Consider the following 21353-nt stretch of genomic DNA (forward strand, 5'->3'; position numbering starts at 1 on the left):
AACAATTGCATTACACAACGTGTCTGGAGGGAAGGCGGACAGCAGCGAGCTCTTGGAGGCGTGCTATATGAATATTTATGGGGTCCCCTTCTTACTGTATGTGGTGTGAAATTATCCTTTTTTTCTGAGGTTTTGTGGTCAACATTGAACGGTATAATACTACTTGGTTGGGGACTGTTTAAAGTATTTTTGCAGGCTCTGGATGGCCTGCAAAAAAAACTTTGCACAAATGCACATTGGTTGCGTTCACACAGGCATCCCAATTCTGATCTTTTTTCCACTAATTGGTCTTTTGACCAATCACATCAGATCATTTTCAGAGCTGATCTGATTAGTCAAAAGACCAATTAGCCTGTGTAAACGCAGCCATAGAGACACACGCACAGACACATGGGAGGGAAGGGATTTGCATAAACACCGACGTACACACACCTACTGTATTTAGGCTAGTATTATAACTGCATACATAGTACTGTATTTGAACAAAAGGTTATTCAGAGTTATTCTGCTTCAGTGTTTATTGAGATGAAATGTGGTGTGTGTGTGTGTGTGTGTGTGTGTGTGTGTGTGTGTGTGTGTGTGTGTGTGTGTGTATGCTGTATGTGTGTGCTTGCATGTGTCAGTAATAGCGTGCTACATATGTTTCAATGCGTTTCTTGGAGAAACAGACACATAAACAATACACACACACATTGCTAGCGGCAAGAGACCGCAGTAGTACCGTGTCCCTTCTGATCTCGCTATATGTAGCTGTCAGTAGGTGACAGACAAACAAGAGTTTCTATGGACAAACTTTGGTCTTTTTTATCCCTGTATCGTTTGCTTCTGTTCAAGAAACATTTTTCAACAGAATCGGCGGAATTAATACACCCCTGATCACACGTAAACACAATTCACTTTCATAGCAGCCACGTTGTATTCCTTCTCTCCTCTATGCACTCTCCCCCTCTCACCTTTTCCCTTCGTTTGTGGATTTCAATGCACAACACATAAGCTGTATGTGACCAGGCCAAAAAACCTTTCTAATCCAAGCCATGTCATAACCGCTAAACACAGCCTACGTCTTTGTCCCCATATGAGCTAAAGTAACGTCCTAGTCAACATAGCTAATAGAGCTAATATGTTAGTAAACCCGCTACAATCATGCAGTAACGTTACAGTGTACAGTCAGTAAGCAGTTACACCGGCGGGCCCCGGTGGCAATAAATTAATAAAACCAAAAGCTTACCTTGACTTGGAAGAGATCCAGTGTTGTGTTGGATAATCATAGCCAGCTAGCTAACATTGCATCCCTCTGTTTGAGCAGGGTGTTTTAGTAGGGTAAACTAGCTAACTGCATTTGCTAGCTAAGTAAGTGAAACTGAAAGTGAAAAGATTTGCTTCATTTTTGAAGAAATTAATTTGTTGAAAACTGTTCAACTATTGTCTTTCTCTCTCTTTGAGTCAACTACTCACCACATTTGTTGCACTGCAGTGCTAGCTAAGCTGTAGCTTATGCTTTCAGTACTATATTAATTATCTGATCCTTTGATTGGGTGGACAACATGTCAGTTCATGCTGCAAGAGCTCTGATAGGTTGGAGGACGTCCTCAGGAAGGTGTCATAATAACTGTGTAAGTCTATATAAGTTTTAATACATTTTTGGTGGCGTATAGTTCTCTCTCTGTCTCTCTGTCTCTGTGTTTCTGTGTCTCTGTGTCTCTGTCTGTCTGTCTAATCCACTGGAGGGCGTATTGCCCTGTGTGTGTTCAGTATGTGTGTGTGTGCTCAGTCTTCTACACTGTAGGGCCAGCTCTATAATTCTTAATGGTACTCTTTAGACCCAGTGGGACAGTTAGGCTCCCGAGAGCCCCGTGGAGATAGAGGTTAACACGCCATCTGTGCTGGGACCCAGAGGAGGCCCTTGGCTTACACCTCATTCAGTTTAAATACAATCCATCTCTTAGTAGAAGTGTAATGTTTCTATACATCATCTTGAATGCAGTTTCCTTGTCACTCACAATGTGTGGTAGGGGTTTGGAGGAAGGGATTTTCCAGCTCTTAGTCCGTCAAAGTAAGTTATTGGTGAGAGAGAACCAGAGAGAGAGAGGGACAAATAGTGTATGAGAGATCGAGACAAAGAGAGAGAGATAAAACCATGGTAGAACCAGTATCAACCAGATAGTAAGATACACAGACAGACAGAGAGAGACGGATACTGCTCAAGTCAGGGTAGCTTGGCATTGGAGTCTTCAGAGATGAGTCCCTCTCATTGTGCACGGCCTTGTCAGGATTTGAATACTGTCTGTTCAGCACTTGAGTGTGATTAAAGCAAGTGACTTCTAAATGGCTGCCTTGCACACGGAGCTGTGATGGGTTGCTGTGTGTGTGTGTGTGTGTGTGTGAAGAAACACAATGAATCTCCATATTTCACACTCTTTTGTTTAACTATTTCAAGCTTCCAATAATGCACATGCACTGTCCCCCCCCCCATTCTCGCATTTCCCTCCAAATGAGGATATATGGCTAGAAGCCCGACGTAGAAGATGGAAACATGTCAGAGTGGCGATTGATACGTCTGGGAATTTTTCTCATCTCTTTTTTGGGGGGGGGGGGGGAATAATGCAGCATTCCCCCTGGGAGCAGTGCGGGTCCAAATGAGATGGGATGGGATGGGAACTGTACCATTCTTACCAGGAGGGAGAGCGGATGATGGTTTGATCGACAGCTTTGTAGGAGATGGAGGATTAAGACGTTGGATAGATGATTGCCTGACTGATGCCGTCTTGTGTGCACCAGTGTAGAATAGGCTAGCACTTATTTTTTATTTATTTGACCTTTATTTAACCAGGCAAGTCAGTTAAGAACAAATTCTTATTTTCAATGACGGCCTGGGAACAGTGGGTTAACTGCCTGTTCAGGGACAGAACGACAGATTTGTACCTTGTCAGCTCGGGGGTTTGAACTTGCAACCTTCCGGTTACTAGTCCAACGTTCTAACCACTAGGCTACCCTGCCGCCCCAATTATTCCTTCCTTTATTCATCCCCTAAGAACCCACTTGTTATTTCTCGTGTTCATCTCATGTACATGTATCTAAAAATGACTTAGTTATCACATAGCAAGTGTTATTACGACATGTGTGAGGTGGAAATGTGTAACGGACAACCTTGATGCCTCCTCCAGCAACATGCTCCAACCGACTGAGCATTCTGGACTGTATGTACTTGTACATGGACTGCACAGGCTCAAGCGCTCAGACCGTGGCCATTCACAGACCATTGCTTTTCATATCAAACAAGTCTACCCTGTTGCTGGGCAGAATGGTTTGAGGAAGGTATGGGGTAGACAGGAGAGCAGTGCAGGTTGGCATTACACTATAATTTTCACCTCAGATATTGGGCTTGATGGTGAAGGCAAACCCCTCTTGAAGCATTAGACAATTGTAACTGCATGGAGGTGAGGTGGGAGCTATTTTAGCCCCCACAGTATGTATCCTTATTCTCTTCCATATGAAAAATGTCTTGTTCACTCTCTATTCTCTGTTATCAGGGATGTAAAAAATGGCGTCACTGTGCGTGTCCTTATTCGGCAATCAGCATGCTTATACCTTGGATTTCCCAGGAACATGATTTTTAAGGAATGCAGTGCCATTAAAGGGTTGATAACCTTCAAAAGTGTGATCTGGAAAGCTTTCTGTCAGTTTCCTATGCTATATTAATAATATTCCTGATTCCTGTCTTTCTGTCAGTTTCCTATGCTATATTAATAATATTCCTGATTCCTGTCTTTCTGTCAGTTTCCTATGCTATATTAATAATATTCCTGATTCCTATCTTTCTGTCAGTTTCCTATGCTATATTAATAATATTCCTGATTCCTGTCTTTCTGTCAGTTTCCTATGCTATATTAATAATATTCCTGATTCCTGTCTTTCTGTCAGTTTCCTATGCTATATTATAAATATTCCTGATTCCTGTCTCTCTGTCAGTTTCCTATGCTATATTAATAATATTCCTGATTCCTGTCTTTCTGTCAGTTTCCTATGCTATATTAATAATATTCCTGATTCCTGTCTCTCTGTCAGTTTCCTATGCTATATTAATAATATTCCTGATTCCTGTCTTTCTGTCAGTTTCCTATGCTATATTAATAATATTCCTGATTCCTGTCTTTCTGTCAGTTTCCTATGCTATATTAATAATATTCCTGATTCCTGTCTTTCTGTCAGTTTGCTATATTAATAATATTCCTGATTCCTATGCTATATTAATAATATTCCTGATTCCTGTCTTTCTGTCAGTTTCCTATGCTATATTAATAATATTCCTGATTCCTGTCTTTCTGTCAGTTTCCTATGCTATATTAATAATATTCCTGATTCCTGTCTTTCTGTCAGTTTCCTATGCTATATTAATAATATTCCTGATTCCTGTCTTTCTGTCAGTTTCCTATGCTATATTAATAATATTCCTGATTCCTGTCTTTCTGTCAGTTTCCTATGCTATATTAATAATATTCCTGATTCCTGTCTTTCTGTCAGTTTCCTATGCTATATTAATATTCCTATTCCTGATTCCAGTTTCCTATGCTATATTAATAATATTCTGATTCTGTCTTTCTGTCAGTTTCCTATGCTATATTAATAATATTCCTGATTCCTGTCTTTCTGTCAGTTTCCTATGCTATATTAATAATATTCCTGATTCCTGTCTCTCTGTCAGTTTCCTATGCTATATTAATAATATTCCTGATTCCTGTCTCTCTGTCAGTTTCCTATGCTATATTAATAATATTCCTGATTCCTGTCTTTCTGTCAGTTTCCTATGCTATATTAATAATATTCCTGATTCCTGTCTCTCTGTCAGTTTCCTATGCTATATTAATAATATTCCTGATTCCTGTCTTTCTGTCAGCAATAGCAGGTGTTTACACGAGTGTCAGTACCTTCTGCTCCCTAAAAAAGCTCCTCTTCCCTCACTGACTCCTGGATGGCTGTTAGTTCAGTTTTTCCCTCTTTAATCAGTCTATGCGTCTTCCCTCACTCCCGCCTTCCATCTTCTCTCTCTCACCTTACCGCTTTCACGCCGACGAATACTGCCGGATGTACCATACTGTACGTTTTCCTTCCTTTCCTACACTCTTACCCTCTGCCAAAGAAGTAGTTTTACTTAGCCATCCTGCTAATTGATTTAGCCCTCTCTCCATCGTTCCATACAGGCTAACTCTCTGTAGTTGGGTACTGAATGCCTGTCAAATGTTTTCCCTCTTTCAGTCTTTGCGATGCGGAGGGATTTATAATTCAAGAGTAGGCACTTTGAAGGGTCTCACATAACCATGGAGGTATCGATTAAATATCATTGTGACGAAGACCCTCACTGTGCTGGCTAAGCGGGAGATCTGCCATAGTTAGGCATCCGGAAAAGGCGACAAAGCGTTGCGGCTTGCCAGTCGAAGCCCGGGCTTTCTCTCTCTACCTCTTTTGGGTGGCAGACTGTACACATGTTGGTCCCTGCACAGCTTGCGATGCCATGTGTTTGATAACGTGTTTGTTATGCACCAGCTCAGTGATCCAATCCACGCTGGAAGCACCATTTGGGTTTCTAAGAATTACATTCAACGCAGTCGATACATTTCCAACGTGATGCACTGCTTCTCCAATCAAATATAAAAGCTCTCTTTAGTCCAAATATGCTTGATACAGTTTTCCTAATCTCTTTGTGTGTAATGGGATGTAAACTCAGCAAAAAAAGAAACGTCACTTTTTCAGGACCCTGTCTTTAAAAGAACATTTGTAAAAATCCAAATAACTTCACAGATCTTCATTGTAAAGGATTTAAACACTGTTTCCCATGCTTGTTCAATGAGCCATAAACAATTAATGAACATGCACCTGTGGAACGGTCGTTAAGACACTAACAGCTTACCAGAGGGCAGGCAATTAAGGTCACAGTTGTGAAAACTTAGGACACTAAAGAGGTCTTTCTACTGACTCTGAAAAACACCAAAAGAAAGATGCCCAGGGTCCCTGCTCATCTGTGTGAACGTGCCTTAGGCATGCTGCAAGGAGGCATGAGGACTGCAGATGTGGCCAGGGCAATAAATTGCAATGTCCGTACTGTGAAATGCCTAAGACAGAGCTACAGGGAGACAGGACGGACAGCTTATCGTCCTTGCAGCGGCAGACGACGTGTAACAACACCTGCAAAGGATCGATACATCCGAACATCACACCTGTGGGACAGGTACAGGATGGCAACAACAACTGCCCGAGTTACCCCAGGAACGCACAATCCCTCCATCAGTGCTCAAACTGTCCGCAATAGGCTGAGAGAGGCTGGACTGAGGGCTTGTAGGCCTGTTGTAAGGCAGGTCCTCACCAGACATCACCGGCAACAACGTCGCCTATGGGCACAAACCCACCATCGCTGGACCAGACAGAACTGGCAAAGTGCTCTTCACTGACGAGTCGCGGTTTTCTCTCACCAGGGATGATGGTCAGATTCCGCGTTTATCGTCGAAGGAATGAGCGTTACACCGAGGCCTGTACTCTGGAGCAGGATCGATTTGGAGGTATCAGGTCCGTCATGGTCTAGGGCGGTGTGTCACGGCATCATCGTACTGAGCTTGTTGTCATTGCAGGCAATCTCAACTCTGTGTGTTACAGGGAGGACATCCTCCTCCCTCATGTGGTACCCTTTGTGCTCATCCTGACATGACCCTCCAGCATGACAATGCCATTCTGCTCGTTCTGTGCGTGATTTCCTGCAAGACAGGAATGTCAGTGTTCTGCCATGGCGAGCGAATAGCCCGGATCTCAATCCCAATGAGCACGTCCGGTAGCTGTTGGATCGGAGGGCGAGGGCTAGGGCCATTACCCCCAGAAATGTCCGGGAACTTGCAGGTGCCTTGGTGGAAGAGTGGGTTAACATCTCACAGCAAGAACTGGCAAATATGGTGCAGTCCATGAGGAGGAGATGCACTGCAGTACTCAATGCAGCTGGTGGCCACACCAGACACTGACTGTTACTTTTGATTTTGACCATCCCCTTTGTTCCATTTCTGTTAGTCACATGTCTGTGGAACTTGTTCAGTTTATGTCTCAGTTGTTGAATCTTGTTATGTCCATACAAATATTTACACATGTTAAGTTTATCTAAAAATGAACGCAGTTGACAGTGAGAGGCCGTTTTTGTTTGTTTGTTGCTGAGTTGATGTGAGTGTTTTGAGTGAAGCATTAGGAATGAATACATTTGGATACATTATCCAAAATCGGATAATATATGGATGACTTTATATAGCAACATTCTACATTGGATCATCCAGTAAAAAAAAGTTTGCTGCTAAGCTGTGTGTTAAAACCCTGCTACAGGGGTACACAGGCTATGTTCAGAGCTGCTGTTGCGTGTCCGTTCTAACACAACAGACCTGGTCTATATTAATGACCACCAAGCTCCCAATCCACTCCATATAGTGCATGACATTTACAGCCTCTCTCAATACAAACGTTCAAGCTTGTTTTTCCGATAGCATTATTTTGTTCCGTGATGATGAATAATTCATAATAGGGATAAGGTGCACAAACACATATGCTCCACTTTTACCAATAATGTGTGGGTGCCCGTACCTTCACAGTTTTTGTTTGTCAAATAGGTGATTAATTAAGAAGGTGGCAAATCGAGAGCATGGGACTATACGTTTCTATCTACAACTGAGTTACTGACTTAACCTTGCTCTGTTCAATGTTCTCTACCTATAAATAGCTCTCTAAATACCCCCCAATTCATGTTGTTAAGTCTAAAAGAATACACCATTCAAACTAATGAGGGTTCGGAAATTTAAAGCCAATTATCTCAGAATCTTCCGTTTGCAGATGGCACCTTGTAGTCACAAGCTCTCGAAATGTTGTCTCTGCAGCCGCAACAGCACAGCAGACTGTTGATTGGCGCGTACTGGAACAAATTGAAGAGAAGGTGTATATAGTCTTTGGGACTGAGGCTGTCCTAATATGGACAATCATATCATTTTGCTTTAAGGACATTTTTCAGTGCCAGCCTTAGTTCAGGAACAACCATAGGGTTAAAGGTCCCGTTGTCACCTTCTCTTCATGTGCCCTGCTCCATTACAGAAGCCCGTTTTCCTCCCAGCATGCCAGTGCTGTCTGACAAGTGCTGAGTAAAGACAGGCCAGTGTGTCCCCTGCTGAGAAACCGTGCTGAGCTGATAGGCTGACGAGAACCAGCAGCCAGTTATTAATGGCTGCCCTTTATTTTCATCTGGTCCAGGGGTGGTGGTTTACACACTAGGGGCTCGTTGTATTTCCTGCTGGTCAATATTCTGCTCTTTTAACCCTTTACAGAGGAGAGGGTAGTTGTGACCTAGAGTATGGTATCCATTTTAGGCCACCCTCAGCCTCCAACCTCAACCCCTTTTTGTGTCAATCGTCAACCCTCCTTGAGGCTGAGGGTGTCCTAAAATGGACCCCATACCAGGCTTGGCATGTCCACGGTGTGTTTGTAGCTGCTTATATACCGCTGATTTTGATTAGAAAACCTAAAGTCTTTCAGCGCCTTTCGTCAAATGATCAGACAGTGAGTTTTCTCATTAATGTAAGGAAAACAAATGTCTCTGTAATGATTTTCTTTGCTCATCATGTTGTTGTATTTGCTACGATTAAAACCGGTGATACTGCATCTTTCCCAGGGGATTGTGATGAATCTGTTTGGTGGTAGCATATTCACTGAAGCGCTCTAAGCCATCTTGTTTTTCATGTCGAGTGTTGTCGTGCGAAAATCCTCGAGAGTCATGTTGGAAAGTGTTGACTTCCGACCTCAGGGAATGGAATTGGCAAATTGCATCCTGATAAATGTGTGATTCATTTTTATCACTGGCTGCTATTGAACTGCTTTGCCCAACAACCAGCCAATTAATGAGCCAAAGAGCAGTTACGACAGGCGCCGTATGTCTAGCGTATTTACCCCTGGCAACAGTCTGCCCCCATCCATTTGCTCTCCTAGAAAGGTTGCCTGGGTGGAAGCGTGCTAGGGCTGTAGTGGGTGCTATCGATTGTGTGTGTGTGTGTGTGTGTGTGTGTGGCTGCTGCTGCTGATGATCATGGCATGTGATCCTGGCGGTCTCTGACCCTGGTCATCTCACACCGCCCTACTGATCACAACATTGTCAGGGGAAATAATCATACAGGCCGGTGTCCTCCTCCTCCCCGCTGGTGTGGAACCATCAGTAATTATCTCCGTGTTGTATCTACAGTCTGTGTGGAGCATCACATCCAGCTGGCTGCTAGAGCCACTGGGGAACAGTGCGGAGTAAGACTCACGGAGGGGGCTTTGAGTGATGCCTGTACGTTCCAGTAAACAAGTGGAACGCTCTCTAATCTTGCTGCGTTAACTCAAAATATATTTGATACGAGGATTCAGCGCCCAACTACTTTTGAGGAATTATCTGAGTGAACACGTTATCTACTATTCTGTACATTTGACAATCTCTGTGTAGATTACTCTGCCACTGAACCTGAATATTACAATTGAAATGATATCAGAAAACACAGCATCTGGCAAGTTTGCATTATTCTGGGATATTTCCTGCTGCCGTTTCTCATTCTGTACAGATTGCATTCTGCAATCTCTACACACTCAGTTATTCTGTGCTTTAACTTCAGAGCTTCCCCAGTCCAGATAAGGCTAACACAGAGTCCAAACGTTTACAAAACCCCAGCATTTATGTCAAACTTTCTATCCCTGGGGAGTAGAGCCAGACTAGCATTTAGAAAAAGTCTATTTCAACTGAAACCCGAATCCTTTGCTCTGAGAGAAGTATTTTGGCTCGTCTTTCTGGCCCTGCCTGAAGAGTTATTGCCTTGCAAACAAATTTGCACCATCAATATCCTTGATTCTAATCTCCAAATCATGTCTCTAGCTAGTTCCTTACTTTCACTGGATGTGGTCCTGCATAAATTATTGGCGTTAATATTGGCATATCTCTAGGCGAGAAAGCTTCTTTTGAAACGATGCCCACTCAAATTGGCTGGCACGACTATTCCGCAAAGGCTCAACAATGACACTGAGTGTGCACCTGTGGTGACTGTCGCATCCCTGTGTGTGTATGTGGATGAGCAAGCGTTTGTGTACGTGTGTGTGTGAACCTGCATTAGGCCACCAAGCAGGATGTTGTTGTTTCTACCATTCACTCTGCTCTCATGGTCACTGAAAGCCCGACCTTCACTGATGCAAGCCGCGCTGACTCCATTACTGCTGTAACTCACCAGCCCAGTTGGCTCCAGCTCGGCTCTCAGCCTTTCTTCAACCTTGACCCCTTTTGTCACCAGTTGCTAGTGCTTTTCGATCTGAAGAATGTCTTCCCTCCCTGTTACGGAGGCTTTGGCTGTTATATGTGAGAACACTCTCTCATAGACTCATTTGTGCACCATATTTGAGAGAAATAAGCTTTTTGTGCACATGAAACATTTCTGAGATCTTTTATTTCAGCTCATGAAACATTTCTGAGATCTTTTATTTCAGCTCATGAAACATGGCACCGACGCTTTACATGTTGCGGTTTATATTTTGGGTCAGTATATGTTGCATGTGTGTCTTGGGCTTAGATGGATGACTGCTAGCCTGTTCTCAATTAACCTCTGGTGACTACCACAGACTCATTCAGTATTCACGGTGTAAATCACATCATATTACCACTCCGCCTCTGGAAAAAAAGACTGTTCCTGGTGTGTCAGTCAACCAAATCAAATTCTGACATGCTGGGGTGGTGTGGTGGTTAGCTCATTTCCTCAGTGGGAGATTTACAGGAAGTAGGATTTAAGCTTTTGTTTCAATATTTACATTTATAGCAGTGGGCTTAAGTGTCCCTTTTTGTGTTTTTAGGATCGATTCATATTCAGAAGATCATATGCTACTAATATTCTTATCCTCGTTGATAGTACACTATATTTCACTGCAGAACAAAAAAAGCTATGACACACGTCCAGGTGATTGTACTGGAGGTCTGCAACATAGTTTCCAGAAAGGCCAGTAAAAGCTCAGCCACAGCCACACAGGAGCACGAACTTGCATAGCCTTCACTCAACATCAAAACAAAATGTACGTATTAACAAATATACTCTCGAAGTCTATCGCCTCCGAGAGAAGAGAAAACAAACGCGAACATTGCCTGAAACATTGCCTCGCCTGCTGTCAGTATCTGCCTAGTCATGAATTTGTACATTAATTTGATGCATTGGCTCTTCCAGCCATCGTCATTCAATTGGGCTCCTGAGTGGCACAGCGGCCTAAGTCACTGCATCCTCAGTGCGAGAGGCATCACTTTAGTCCCTGGTTCGAATCCAGGCTGAATCACATCCGGCCGTGATTGGGAGTGCCATAGGGTGGCGCACAATTGGCCCAGCTTCGTCCAGGTTTGGCCTGGGTAGGCCGTCATTGTAAATAAGAATTTGTTCTTAACTGGCTTGCCTAGTTAAATAAATAAACAAATCCACATTTTTTTGTTCTGTAGATACCAATCTACCCTAAACCCCTTAATTTTACACTGCCTAAAATGCAGAAAACTTGGTTACTTTTGTTGTTGGCATAACACAATTAAATCACTTTGACCATATCGGTCAGTGGGAAAAAACATGAATATTTTTAATTTAGGAGATCTTGGAAGGTTTTTGGAAGGAGAATGGCGATCCACCTTGTTTTCAATTTGATTTAACAGGGTTAGTTGGGGGTATTGTCAATGGCATTGTTTACCTGTGTGTTTTATGTGTGATAATTGCATGCCTGTCTTAAATCCACAGCAAAACAATAATCCATCATTGACATTGCTGCAGGCCACCATTCCAGTTGAATTAAGGCTGTTGTTGTGAATCAGGTGGTTTGCCATCAGTTTAGTGACTGACCTGTGTTCTTAACCCTGTTTTTGTGTTTCAGATGATGAAGTTTGCCTGGGACAACTACAAGAGCTTCGCCTGGGGCAGGAACGAGCTACGGCCTCTGACCAGGAATGGCCACATTGGGAACATGTTTGGTGAGTGGTGTTTTGTGGCCCCAGGCTAAAAGGCCCCATAGGCCCCCACAGGTTACTAGGGAGCTGCTCGCGAAGGTCTTAGTCTTTGTCAAAAACAGTCATGTTACACACAAATGGTCTGCGGTCATGGACACACAATTGTCTGTGGGCCTTAGTCGACCTCTAGGTCAAAGAGTTTTCATTAATGCCAATCGCTCATAGATAAAGATGCTCTCAATGTGGAAGGTATTTTTTCGCTCGTCAACATTTTAGAGGCATGCAGGTTGCGGATCCCCTGGCTACCATTATTTCAGAATCTTTGTTGTGTTGCATATGGTTGTACTGTAGATGGAAAAGGCTATAGGCTTCCTGACTAGCAGTGCATGTTATGTGCATTTCCCACCTGTCGGTGTATATGAACCCCCCTGTCAGAATGGTTCTTTACCATCGGACTGTGACCTGCCCCAGCAGCCTTTACACCACGTTGTCATTGTGTGGGCATTAATCGGACATGGTACCAGAACATTCCTCAGGTATCTAATGACACGCATACACACAAACACACACACACATCTGAGCCACAGGATATCCGGTGATAAAGCCCTTAATAAAAGTGGGATCATCTTTTAATGAGGATTGGGTTGGTGGGCCTTTGTCTGACACGCCTGACTTCCTCCACATCCTGTTTACTGGGATTGTGGAGTATTGAGGCCATTATGGGAAACAATGCTCACCTTTCTCTCAGCGGTTCGATGGCATCTCTTCTCTGTCTCTCATCATGTAGTAGTAATACGATAATGTGTTTTCCCGAATAGAAAATACATGTAAATGTGAATTGTACTGTAGTATTCATGTAAATGCCATACATTATGCAAATAGGGTGATTACTCAGCCTTCTCTCTTCCCCATGTGTTGGAATGAAGAACTACAGAAGAGACCTTATCCAACCTCTGCATGATGTCTGGTTGCATTTCATAGCCCTGCAAATGTCAGATTTTAATTTGATCGGTCTGGAGAACTTTCCTGCAACACAGGACATTTAAAACGTGTAGTGTACTGGAGGTTTTGTTAGGCTTCTAAAGTTTGTCATTTCTGCTCGGAAAGTTTAGACTTGATTTTCCCTTACAACCCCTGCCAAAATGTTCATTAATCATAATCCACATAATCATTCACATTTCTTTTTGCTGCCCGATTATTTTCCACCAGGAGCAAACTGGCTCAACTTAAGATCTTACGTCTGTAAGTAACGTATGGGTTACCATTATGATCATTCTGGTAAGGAACCCGTATGGCAGCTGCCTGAAAGATCCTTTAAAGAAATATCTGTACATTCCAGCAGCTGTGTAGACCCTCTGTAACGTATGGGAAAATCTTACATCTTCTAAATAGTATTGACATTTCTGCTCTACCTAAGTACACAGTACCACTAAAGTACCATTACGTGGGGAAATGTAGAAATAACACAGACAGCTGCTCTTAGAGGTTAGAGGTCACCAAACTCCTACTGGTGTTTATCTTTTAATTGCTTCCTTTATCCGAGTAACGTAATTAGCCGCTGTGAAATAAGTATCCCCCTATACTGATCAGCTAGATATTTGCAGGGAAGATAGCTGTGGAAATCGGTAATCAGTACATTCGTCTCTCAAAATTGTCTCTATTCTTTCAAATCTCTGGGAAAAGAGATCGGCTTACTACTTCAACCCGATATCGCTAATCCCACAGCAAATGAACTTCCATTCCGTTGGAAATCTGACATGGTTTTCTCTCTCCACGCTCCGTTTGCTAATACCGAGGAGCATGTGGGGAGGGAAGAGAGGCGAGAGGTTGTGCTGTGGGTGACTGTCACACTGTGCTGGAGGAGTGCTACGTTGAAGGAAGCCAGGTGTGAAATTGGATGCTGTGTTCTTTTAATTTAATCCCATGAGTAAACAGAGACTGGGTGAGATTGGCTCCTCGGTTAGCCTACTTGTCACAAGCATGTTATAAATATGCTGAAAGTCACTGAAACATCCCTCCTGCTCTCTCTCTCACTCCAGACTCAGTCAAAGCCCCTGAACGAGAGGTAGAACCCATCTGCTGCTGCCTCTCTTCTCTCTCCTCATCCTCTTTCTCTGCAACCTCCTATTTTATTCTCTCTTTTCCTTCTCTCTTTGTGAGTTGTGGTTTAAGACGTCACGCTTTCCCCTCTTTGCCCACGAAAAGGTTGTAGTGCTGCTGGACAACGACACAGAGAGAATGCTGAAGCGTTCACATTATTTTCACGAGTAATGGCACAGTAGAACCCTAAAGTGCTGAAGGCTCTTGTGTTTATGTGTGGGAGTGAACTTCACGTGGGAGTTGACAGAACATTGAGTTGTTCTGACCAACTACACCTCATTTGCAACTTTTTAAAAGCATTTCATCATTATAATTCCACATTAACATTTTATTTGCAAGACCCACACATATTTGCTATGGCAGGAACCAGGTGAGAACAATTCATACCACTCACATTATTTGATTATGATTATTATACACTTGTAAGTACAATTTTATGTTGTTCCAATGCTCATTTTGAAAAATATAGGGAAGGATAAGTGGCAGCATAATCTCTAACTCCTAGTTGTATCATAGGTTGCTCTGATGTAAAAAACATATTTAAAAAAAAAAAAAAAAAAAGTAAAGTTGAATCATGAATGTGATATATCACATTGTTGAATGCTGAAACAATTGTCGTAGGTGGACAAGCTTAAAGCAGTGTTTACTTGGACCTTCTGATTAATCCTTAAGAGTCTATTGATTCTTCTGGGAAGGCTTGCCACTAGATGTTGGAACATTCCTGCGGGGACTTGCTTCCTTTCAGCCACAAGAGCATTAGTGATGTAGGGCACTGGTGTTGGGTGAATAGACCTGGCTCGCAGTTGGCATTCAAATTCATCCCAAAGGTGTTCAATGGGGTTGAGGTCAGGGCTCTGTGCAGGCCAGTCAAGTTCTTCCACACCTATCTCAACAAACTATTTCTGTATAGACCTACATTTGTGCACGGGGGCGTTGTCATGCTGAAACAGGAAAGGGCCTTCCCAAAAGCACAGAATCGTCTAGAATGTCATTGTATGCTGTAGCTTTAAGATTTCCCTTCACTGGAACTAAGGGGCCTAGCCCGAACCATGAAAAACAGCCCCAGACCATTATTCCTCCTCCACCAACCTTTACAGTTGGCACTATGAGGCAGGTAGCTTTCTCCAAGGCACCTGCCAAACTCAGATTTGTCTGTTGGGCTGCCAGATGGTGAAGCAGGATTCATCAGTCCAGAGAAAGCGTTTCCACTGCTCCAAAGTCCAATGGCGTCCTCCAGCCGACGCTTGGCATTGTGCATGGTGATCTTAGGCTTGTGTGCGGCCATGGAAACCCATTTCGTGAAGCTCCCGACAAAAGATTTTATACTCCTGAGAGCAATGGGTGTGGCTGAAATGGACAAATCCACACCTTTGAAGGGCTGCCCAGAGTCTTTTGTATGTATAGTGTATCTGTTGTTTTGCATGGGCTGCAACTCCATCCACCACATCTCTGCCTATATTGTCCTTCCGTGTCTGCGGTGGAAAGTGGAAGAGCTACAGCTCTATTTGTTAGACCAGGTCTCCTCACGAAAACGTCTGTAGCGGCCGGACGGTTTGGCCTACAAAACTAATATAACCCCTCTATGGAAAGGTAAGACCCTCACAAACACGATGGTGTTATCCATGGTATGGCCATCTAAACCCCCCGCCCCCCGTCCCCCAATGGCTTAGACATTTAGAGGTTAAACGACAGATTTCGCTTAGCATAGACAACAAAAAATGCAAGCAGATCTTATTCTAGATTGACAGCTGGCCATTTTAATTGGCTATCACTTTCAAGTCACGTTTCATTTGGTCTCTGAGCCTCAGATGGTTCTTTGTTAGTATTGTTCTATTTGACAGACATCTATTTACTCAGCTTTCTATTTACACAGACAAGGCTAATTGGACAACAAGTCTTCTAAATGTGTCATGGCCGGATGCTTAGAGAAATGAAATGAGTGCTGTTGATATGCCGAGTACAATCGAGGACGGATGTTAACATACTCAAACATGACACATTGAAACTGGATGTGTTATGTAATTGAAATCCCTGTGACAGCATGGAAGGTTGGTTTAATCTTTAATGTGGCATGAGAAATGTTGTTATTCATGTAATGCCTTTGACTGGTAAAGAAGAGACATAATGTGTCACACTGGCAGATTAGCTTGTGTGTGTTTTTTTGTGGTTTTACTGTCCTTGTGGGGACCAGAAGTCCTCACAAAGATCGTAAAGCAAGGAACATTCAGACAAGTGCGGGCATTTTGCTGGTCCCCACAAGGACAAAGGCTATTTTAGGTTTAGGGGTTAGGGTTACAATTAGGGTTAGGGTAGCCCTTTCCTGCAGTCGAATGACCAAAGTGCACTCTGTGGAATGTTATTCATATTTTTCATAATTTCATAATGAATCATTTTTCAAAAATGTACGCAGAAAATCCGGTGTTTCTATGTCAAACTGTTTTGTTATATTTTAGTCCTCTGTGATGTATATGATGTCAAAATGTAATAGATTTTAACAGGTGTCTTTTTTAAGCCCATAGCCATGTGTGTGAGGTGTATACTTTTGTTTCAAAGTAGATTTGTTTAAGACCACCGAGAAACACTCTGTGTGACCCTGATTTAGCCCAATGGCAGTAATATGTTGTTAGGGGATTGGGAAAGTAAGATTGTGAATGGGAATCAATTGTTTGTCCCCATAAGGATAATAAAATAAACTTGTGCGTGTGTGTTTAATGTATTCATTACAGCCACAATCACCCACCTATGTCGTTTGACATTTCTTAGGAGAAGTTACATTGTAATAATATATTACCAGCATGTGAAATTGTGCTTTTGCTCTAGTGGCTTGGAAAGACAGACTCAATATATTGAAGGCTTCCAAGGGTCACTTGGAAGTTCAGAACAGAGTATTGGTTCTTGTTGTGTATCATCTTGCACATGGACACTCCAGGGCCTCACCCACTCTCATACTGTCACTTTCTGTTCATATCTTCCACTCAGTTCTCTGCTTGATGTATTTTTTAAAATCTCACATACATCTTTCTCGCTCTCTTTCTTTCTCCTCTCTCTTTCTCTCTCTCTTTCTCCTCTCTCTCCCTCTCTCTCTCTCTAGCTCTGTTTCTTTCTCCTCTCCCTTTCTCTCTCTCTTTCTCCTCTCTCTCTCTCTCTCTAGCTCTCTTTCTTTCTCCTCTCTCTCTCTTTCTCTCAATTTCAATTCAATTATCTATCTCTCTCTCTTGCTCTCTCTTTCTTGCTCTCTCTTGCTCTCTCTTGCTCTCTTTCTTTCTCTCTCTCTCTCTCTCTCTCTCTCTCTCTCAATTTCAATTCAATTATCTCACTCTCTCTCTTGCTTTTTCTCTCTCTTGCTCTCCCTCTCTCTTGCTCTCTCTCTCTCTTGCTGTCTCTCTCGCTCTCTCGCTCTCTCTCTTGCTCTCTCTCTTGCTATCTTGCTCTCTCGCTCTCTTTTACTCTCTATTTCTCACTCGCTCACTCACTCTCTCAATTCAATTCGCTTTATTGTCATGACGTAACAATGTACATATTGCCAAAGCTTATTTTGGATATTTACAATATCAAAATAAATAAAATTGAGAATCTAAATTGTCAACGTGACAACAGTAACAACAATAACCAAGGGTCAAAATAACCATACATTCAACAATAACAATAAGCATACAGTAGAGGACATGTGCAGGTTGATTGGTCTGTCAGACACTGTCCCTCAACTTACGGCAGTCAGCAATGTAGTGCGCTGCCAACCCACAGCTCTCTGCGTCCTTCCCCAACAGGACGGGTAGCCTACTCTCATCAGAGAGGTCTTTGAAACCTTGAATAAGGGTTTCAAATTTGGGAAATGACACTCTATTTGTTTTAGATTTTTTACATTTTGTCAGGAAATGCAGCTCCGTCTCAGGTTCTGCTGTGGTGCAGTGGTTGCACAGCCTTTCCTCTACAGGGAGCCAGGTTTTCCTGTGTCTACCCTTCTCAATGGCAAGGCTGTACTCACACACACACACACACACACACACACACACACACACACACACACACACACACACACACACACACACACACACACACACACATACACATACACACATACACACACACACACACACACACACACACACACACACACACACACACACACACACACACACAGTGCGGTGATTATCTTAGGTCAGCTTGAAGTGCTCATTTAACTGGACAGGTAGTTAAGACTTCCCTGGCTGGCAGACAGAAGATTTCTGTAGTCCGAATCGGTGCTTGAGAGTTGTGCCTCAGCCAACACGCATCATTACAGGGGGATAACTGATGGACAGGAGAGGCGGCAAGGACATGTGCAGCAACTGTCACTGCCTTCTAAGAGAAGAAGTAGATCTCCTGGAGTATGGGATGATTGGAAGGCTTCGGGTGTATCATAGCATCCCAGGCTTGCGGCTAGGAAAAGACTTGTATATGTATAGATATGGAGAGAAACTTTCTGAGTCGGGAGGGTAACATAAAGTCATGCGGGGACACTTGTTAATATTTAGAGAATTGCCAGAGAAAACACTTAAGCATATTGAATCATTTTGAGAGTTTGGCTCGGGAGCTCTCGCTGGTGCCCTAGTTCTATGATAGAGAGTGTTTAGACTAAAAATAACCTTGTGACATTGTTCTTCGAGCATGCATATTATCTGTGAGGCTGATTCGAAAGCAAAGCATCAAACAGCAGGTGTTCCCTGTCTTTGATCAGAGCTAGATCTTGAGCTAGAGGAGGATGTAAAGAGGAGAACAGGAGGTGAAAGTACTGGATCAACTCTCAATCCCACACACACACACTGTACGTCTAATGGTATAGCAAAGCAAAGATTACCACCGCAAGAAACATAGCAAAGAACAGTGCAAACAAACACTAGCAAAAGGGGACCCTGAGTTTGGGAGACCCTGGTTCAGGCAGTACTATTATTTTCCTTCTAGTTTATTGAATACTGTTAAAAAGAAGAAAACTAGATCCATATTTTTTGGGGGAAGCACCAAGATTCCCGAGGTGCTGGAGTTTTTCTTCTTTTTTAATAGTATACTTTTAGCTCCATGTACCTAGTATCACATTAAGGTGTACGAGTTCACTCTTTCAAGTTGAGTGAACAAAGCCTTTAGCGTTCACTTGAATTCGCCCAGGCAGTGATTCCCTAAGACAGAAGGCGTTTGGATTTTTAAAGACGGAAGTCGTTTATAGCCTAATCTTGTTGTTGTCGTTACTGTTCTCCCTCTAGCTCCCCAAGACTCCTAATACCTTATCATTCAGCGTCCAAATCACTCAATCCAAATTTCAGAGGACAAGCTGATTGTTCATGTTGTTCAACCTCTACGGCTGCGGCAAACAAACAAGGCTACAAACCCTCCAATTTCAAAAGAAAGGTAACAATTCAGTACCACTCCATTGTGAACAACAATCAAGGCCTGGGCTCTTCGTTTCCTCGCTTTCGTCCTTGGCTGGGAAGCAGCAGCTAAAGAGGAGAGAATATTTTTCATGTCAACCCCGTCTGCCCATGATGTGTCCTTGGAAACTTTGGCCGTCACCCCCCCCCCCCCAAAGAGAGAATAATAAATGGAAGAAAGAAAACATGGGCCGACTTTTAAACACCCTTCGAGATCTCCGGCTGCTGTGAGGAATAGGATTAGGCGGCGAGCTCTAGGAACGGTCGGCTGATAGCTCTCTGTAAACTGCTCATAAACAGACCGTTGCTTCAGGCCAACACTGCCACATAAACCCACGAGTAAATCCTTCCTTTGTGTCTCTGCATACTGAGAAAAAAAAACGGTGATGGAAATGCTAACCAAGATTGTGTCCCAGTTTTCTAGATCGTCACATGTAGCCCTAATGTGTACAATAACTTGACGATGTCTTTCATACCAATAGGTGTCCACTCGACGAGTTTTGATGATGTACTTTTGTGTTTTCTGCACCATGACTCTTTCTTTTCTTTTTTTTTAAAAGGTACAGCTTCTTTTCTAGCCTCTGCCTATTCTGTCCCCTTACAACCCCAAGCTTTATTGTTGTGGATCGATCAGAAAATTATGCAAGTCATTCCTGTCTTTAAAACAAATAGTGACAGTATCACACTCTCTAATGCGAGGCGAACCACCCCCCCCAAGCTTTAATAGGGGCTTAAAGGGATGTTCATCCACGGTGAGCGATGTCATTACCACAGCTTTAGAATATGTGGGTCACTAACTTAATCTGGGTAGGCGGGACGCTTGCGTCTCACATGGCCAATAGCCAGGGAAATGCAGAGCGCCAAATTCAAATAGATTTCTATAAAAATCTAACTTTCATTAAATTACACATGCAAGATAGCAAATTAAAGCTACACTCGTTGTGAATCCAGCCAACATGTCAGATTTCAAAAAGTATTTTCGGCAAAAGCACAAGATGTTATTATCTGATGATAGCACAACAGTAAACAAAGAGAGTAGCATATTTCAACTCTGCAGGCGCGACACAAAACCCAGAAATAAAATATAAATCATGCCTTACCTTTGACGAGCTTCTTTTGTTGGAACTCCTATATGTCCTATAAACATCACAAATGGTCATTTTGTTCGATTAATTCCGTCGATATATATCCAAAATGTCAATTTATTTGGCGCGTTTGATCCAGAAAAACACTGCTTCCAACTTGCACAACGTTGCTACAAAATATCTCAAAAGTTACCTGTAAACTTTGCCAAAACATTTCAAACTACTTTTGTAATACAACTTTAGGTATTTCTAAACGCATATAATCAATCAAATTGAAGACGGGATGATCTGTGTTCAATACAGGAGCAAAACAAACTGACACTACTTTTCTGGTTATGCGCCTCTATCAAAAGGTACACATGAAGTGACGTTCGTTCTGAGATATGGTACTTCTTCATTACACAAAGGAAAAACCTCAACCAATTTCTACAAACTGGTGACATCCAGTGGAAGTGGTAGGAACTGCAGGAAAGTCGATTCGAATTCTGGATTCCCCATGAAAACATATTGAAAAGACAGTGACTTAAAAAAAGAAAAATCTGAATGGTTTGTCCTCTGGGTTTCGCCTGCTAAATAAGTTCTGTTATACTCACAGACATGATTCAAACAGTTTTAGAAACTTCAGTGTTTTCTATCCAATACTAATAATAATATGCATATATTAGGATCTGGGACAGAGTAGGAGGCAGTTCAGTTTGGGCACGCTATTTATCCAAAAGTGAAAATGCTGCCCCCTACCCCAAACAGGTTAAGCACACACTGTATCATACAGAA

The 21353-nt window shown here is 42.7% G+C and overlaps 1 protein-coding gene across 2 annotated transcripts in view; it reads left to right on the plus strand.

The window, feature by feature from the left end:
* Positions 1–21353, plus strand: part of LOC115105343 (mannosyl-oligosaccharide 1,2-alpha-mannosidase IA-like) — a 204471-nt gene that overhangs the window by 84253 nt on the left and 98865 nt on the right. For both annotated transcript variants that reach the window (XM_065010099.1, XM_029627289.2), the window contains exon 2: positions 11920–12016. In XM_065010099.1, coding sequence (XP_064866171.1) covers positions 11920–12016 — 97 coding nt within the window. The remainder of the gene's footprint in view (positions 1–11919; positions 12017–21353) is intronic.

This window comes from Oncorhynchus nerka, linkage group LG3, assembly GCF_034236695.1.
Source record: "Oncorhynchus nerka isolate Pitt River linkage group LG3, Oner_Uvic_2.0, whole genome shotgun sequence".
Taxonomy (NCBI): Eukaryota; Metazoa; Chordata; class Actinopteri; order Salmoniformes; family Salmonidae; genus Oncorhynchus; species Oncorhynchus nerka.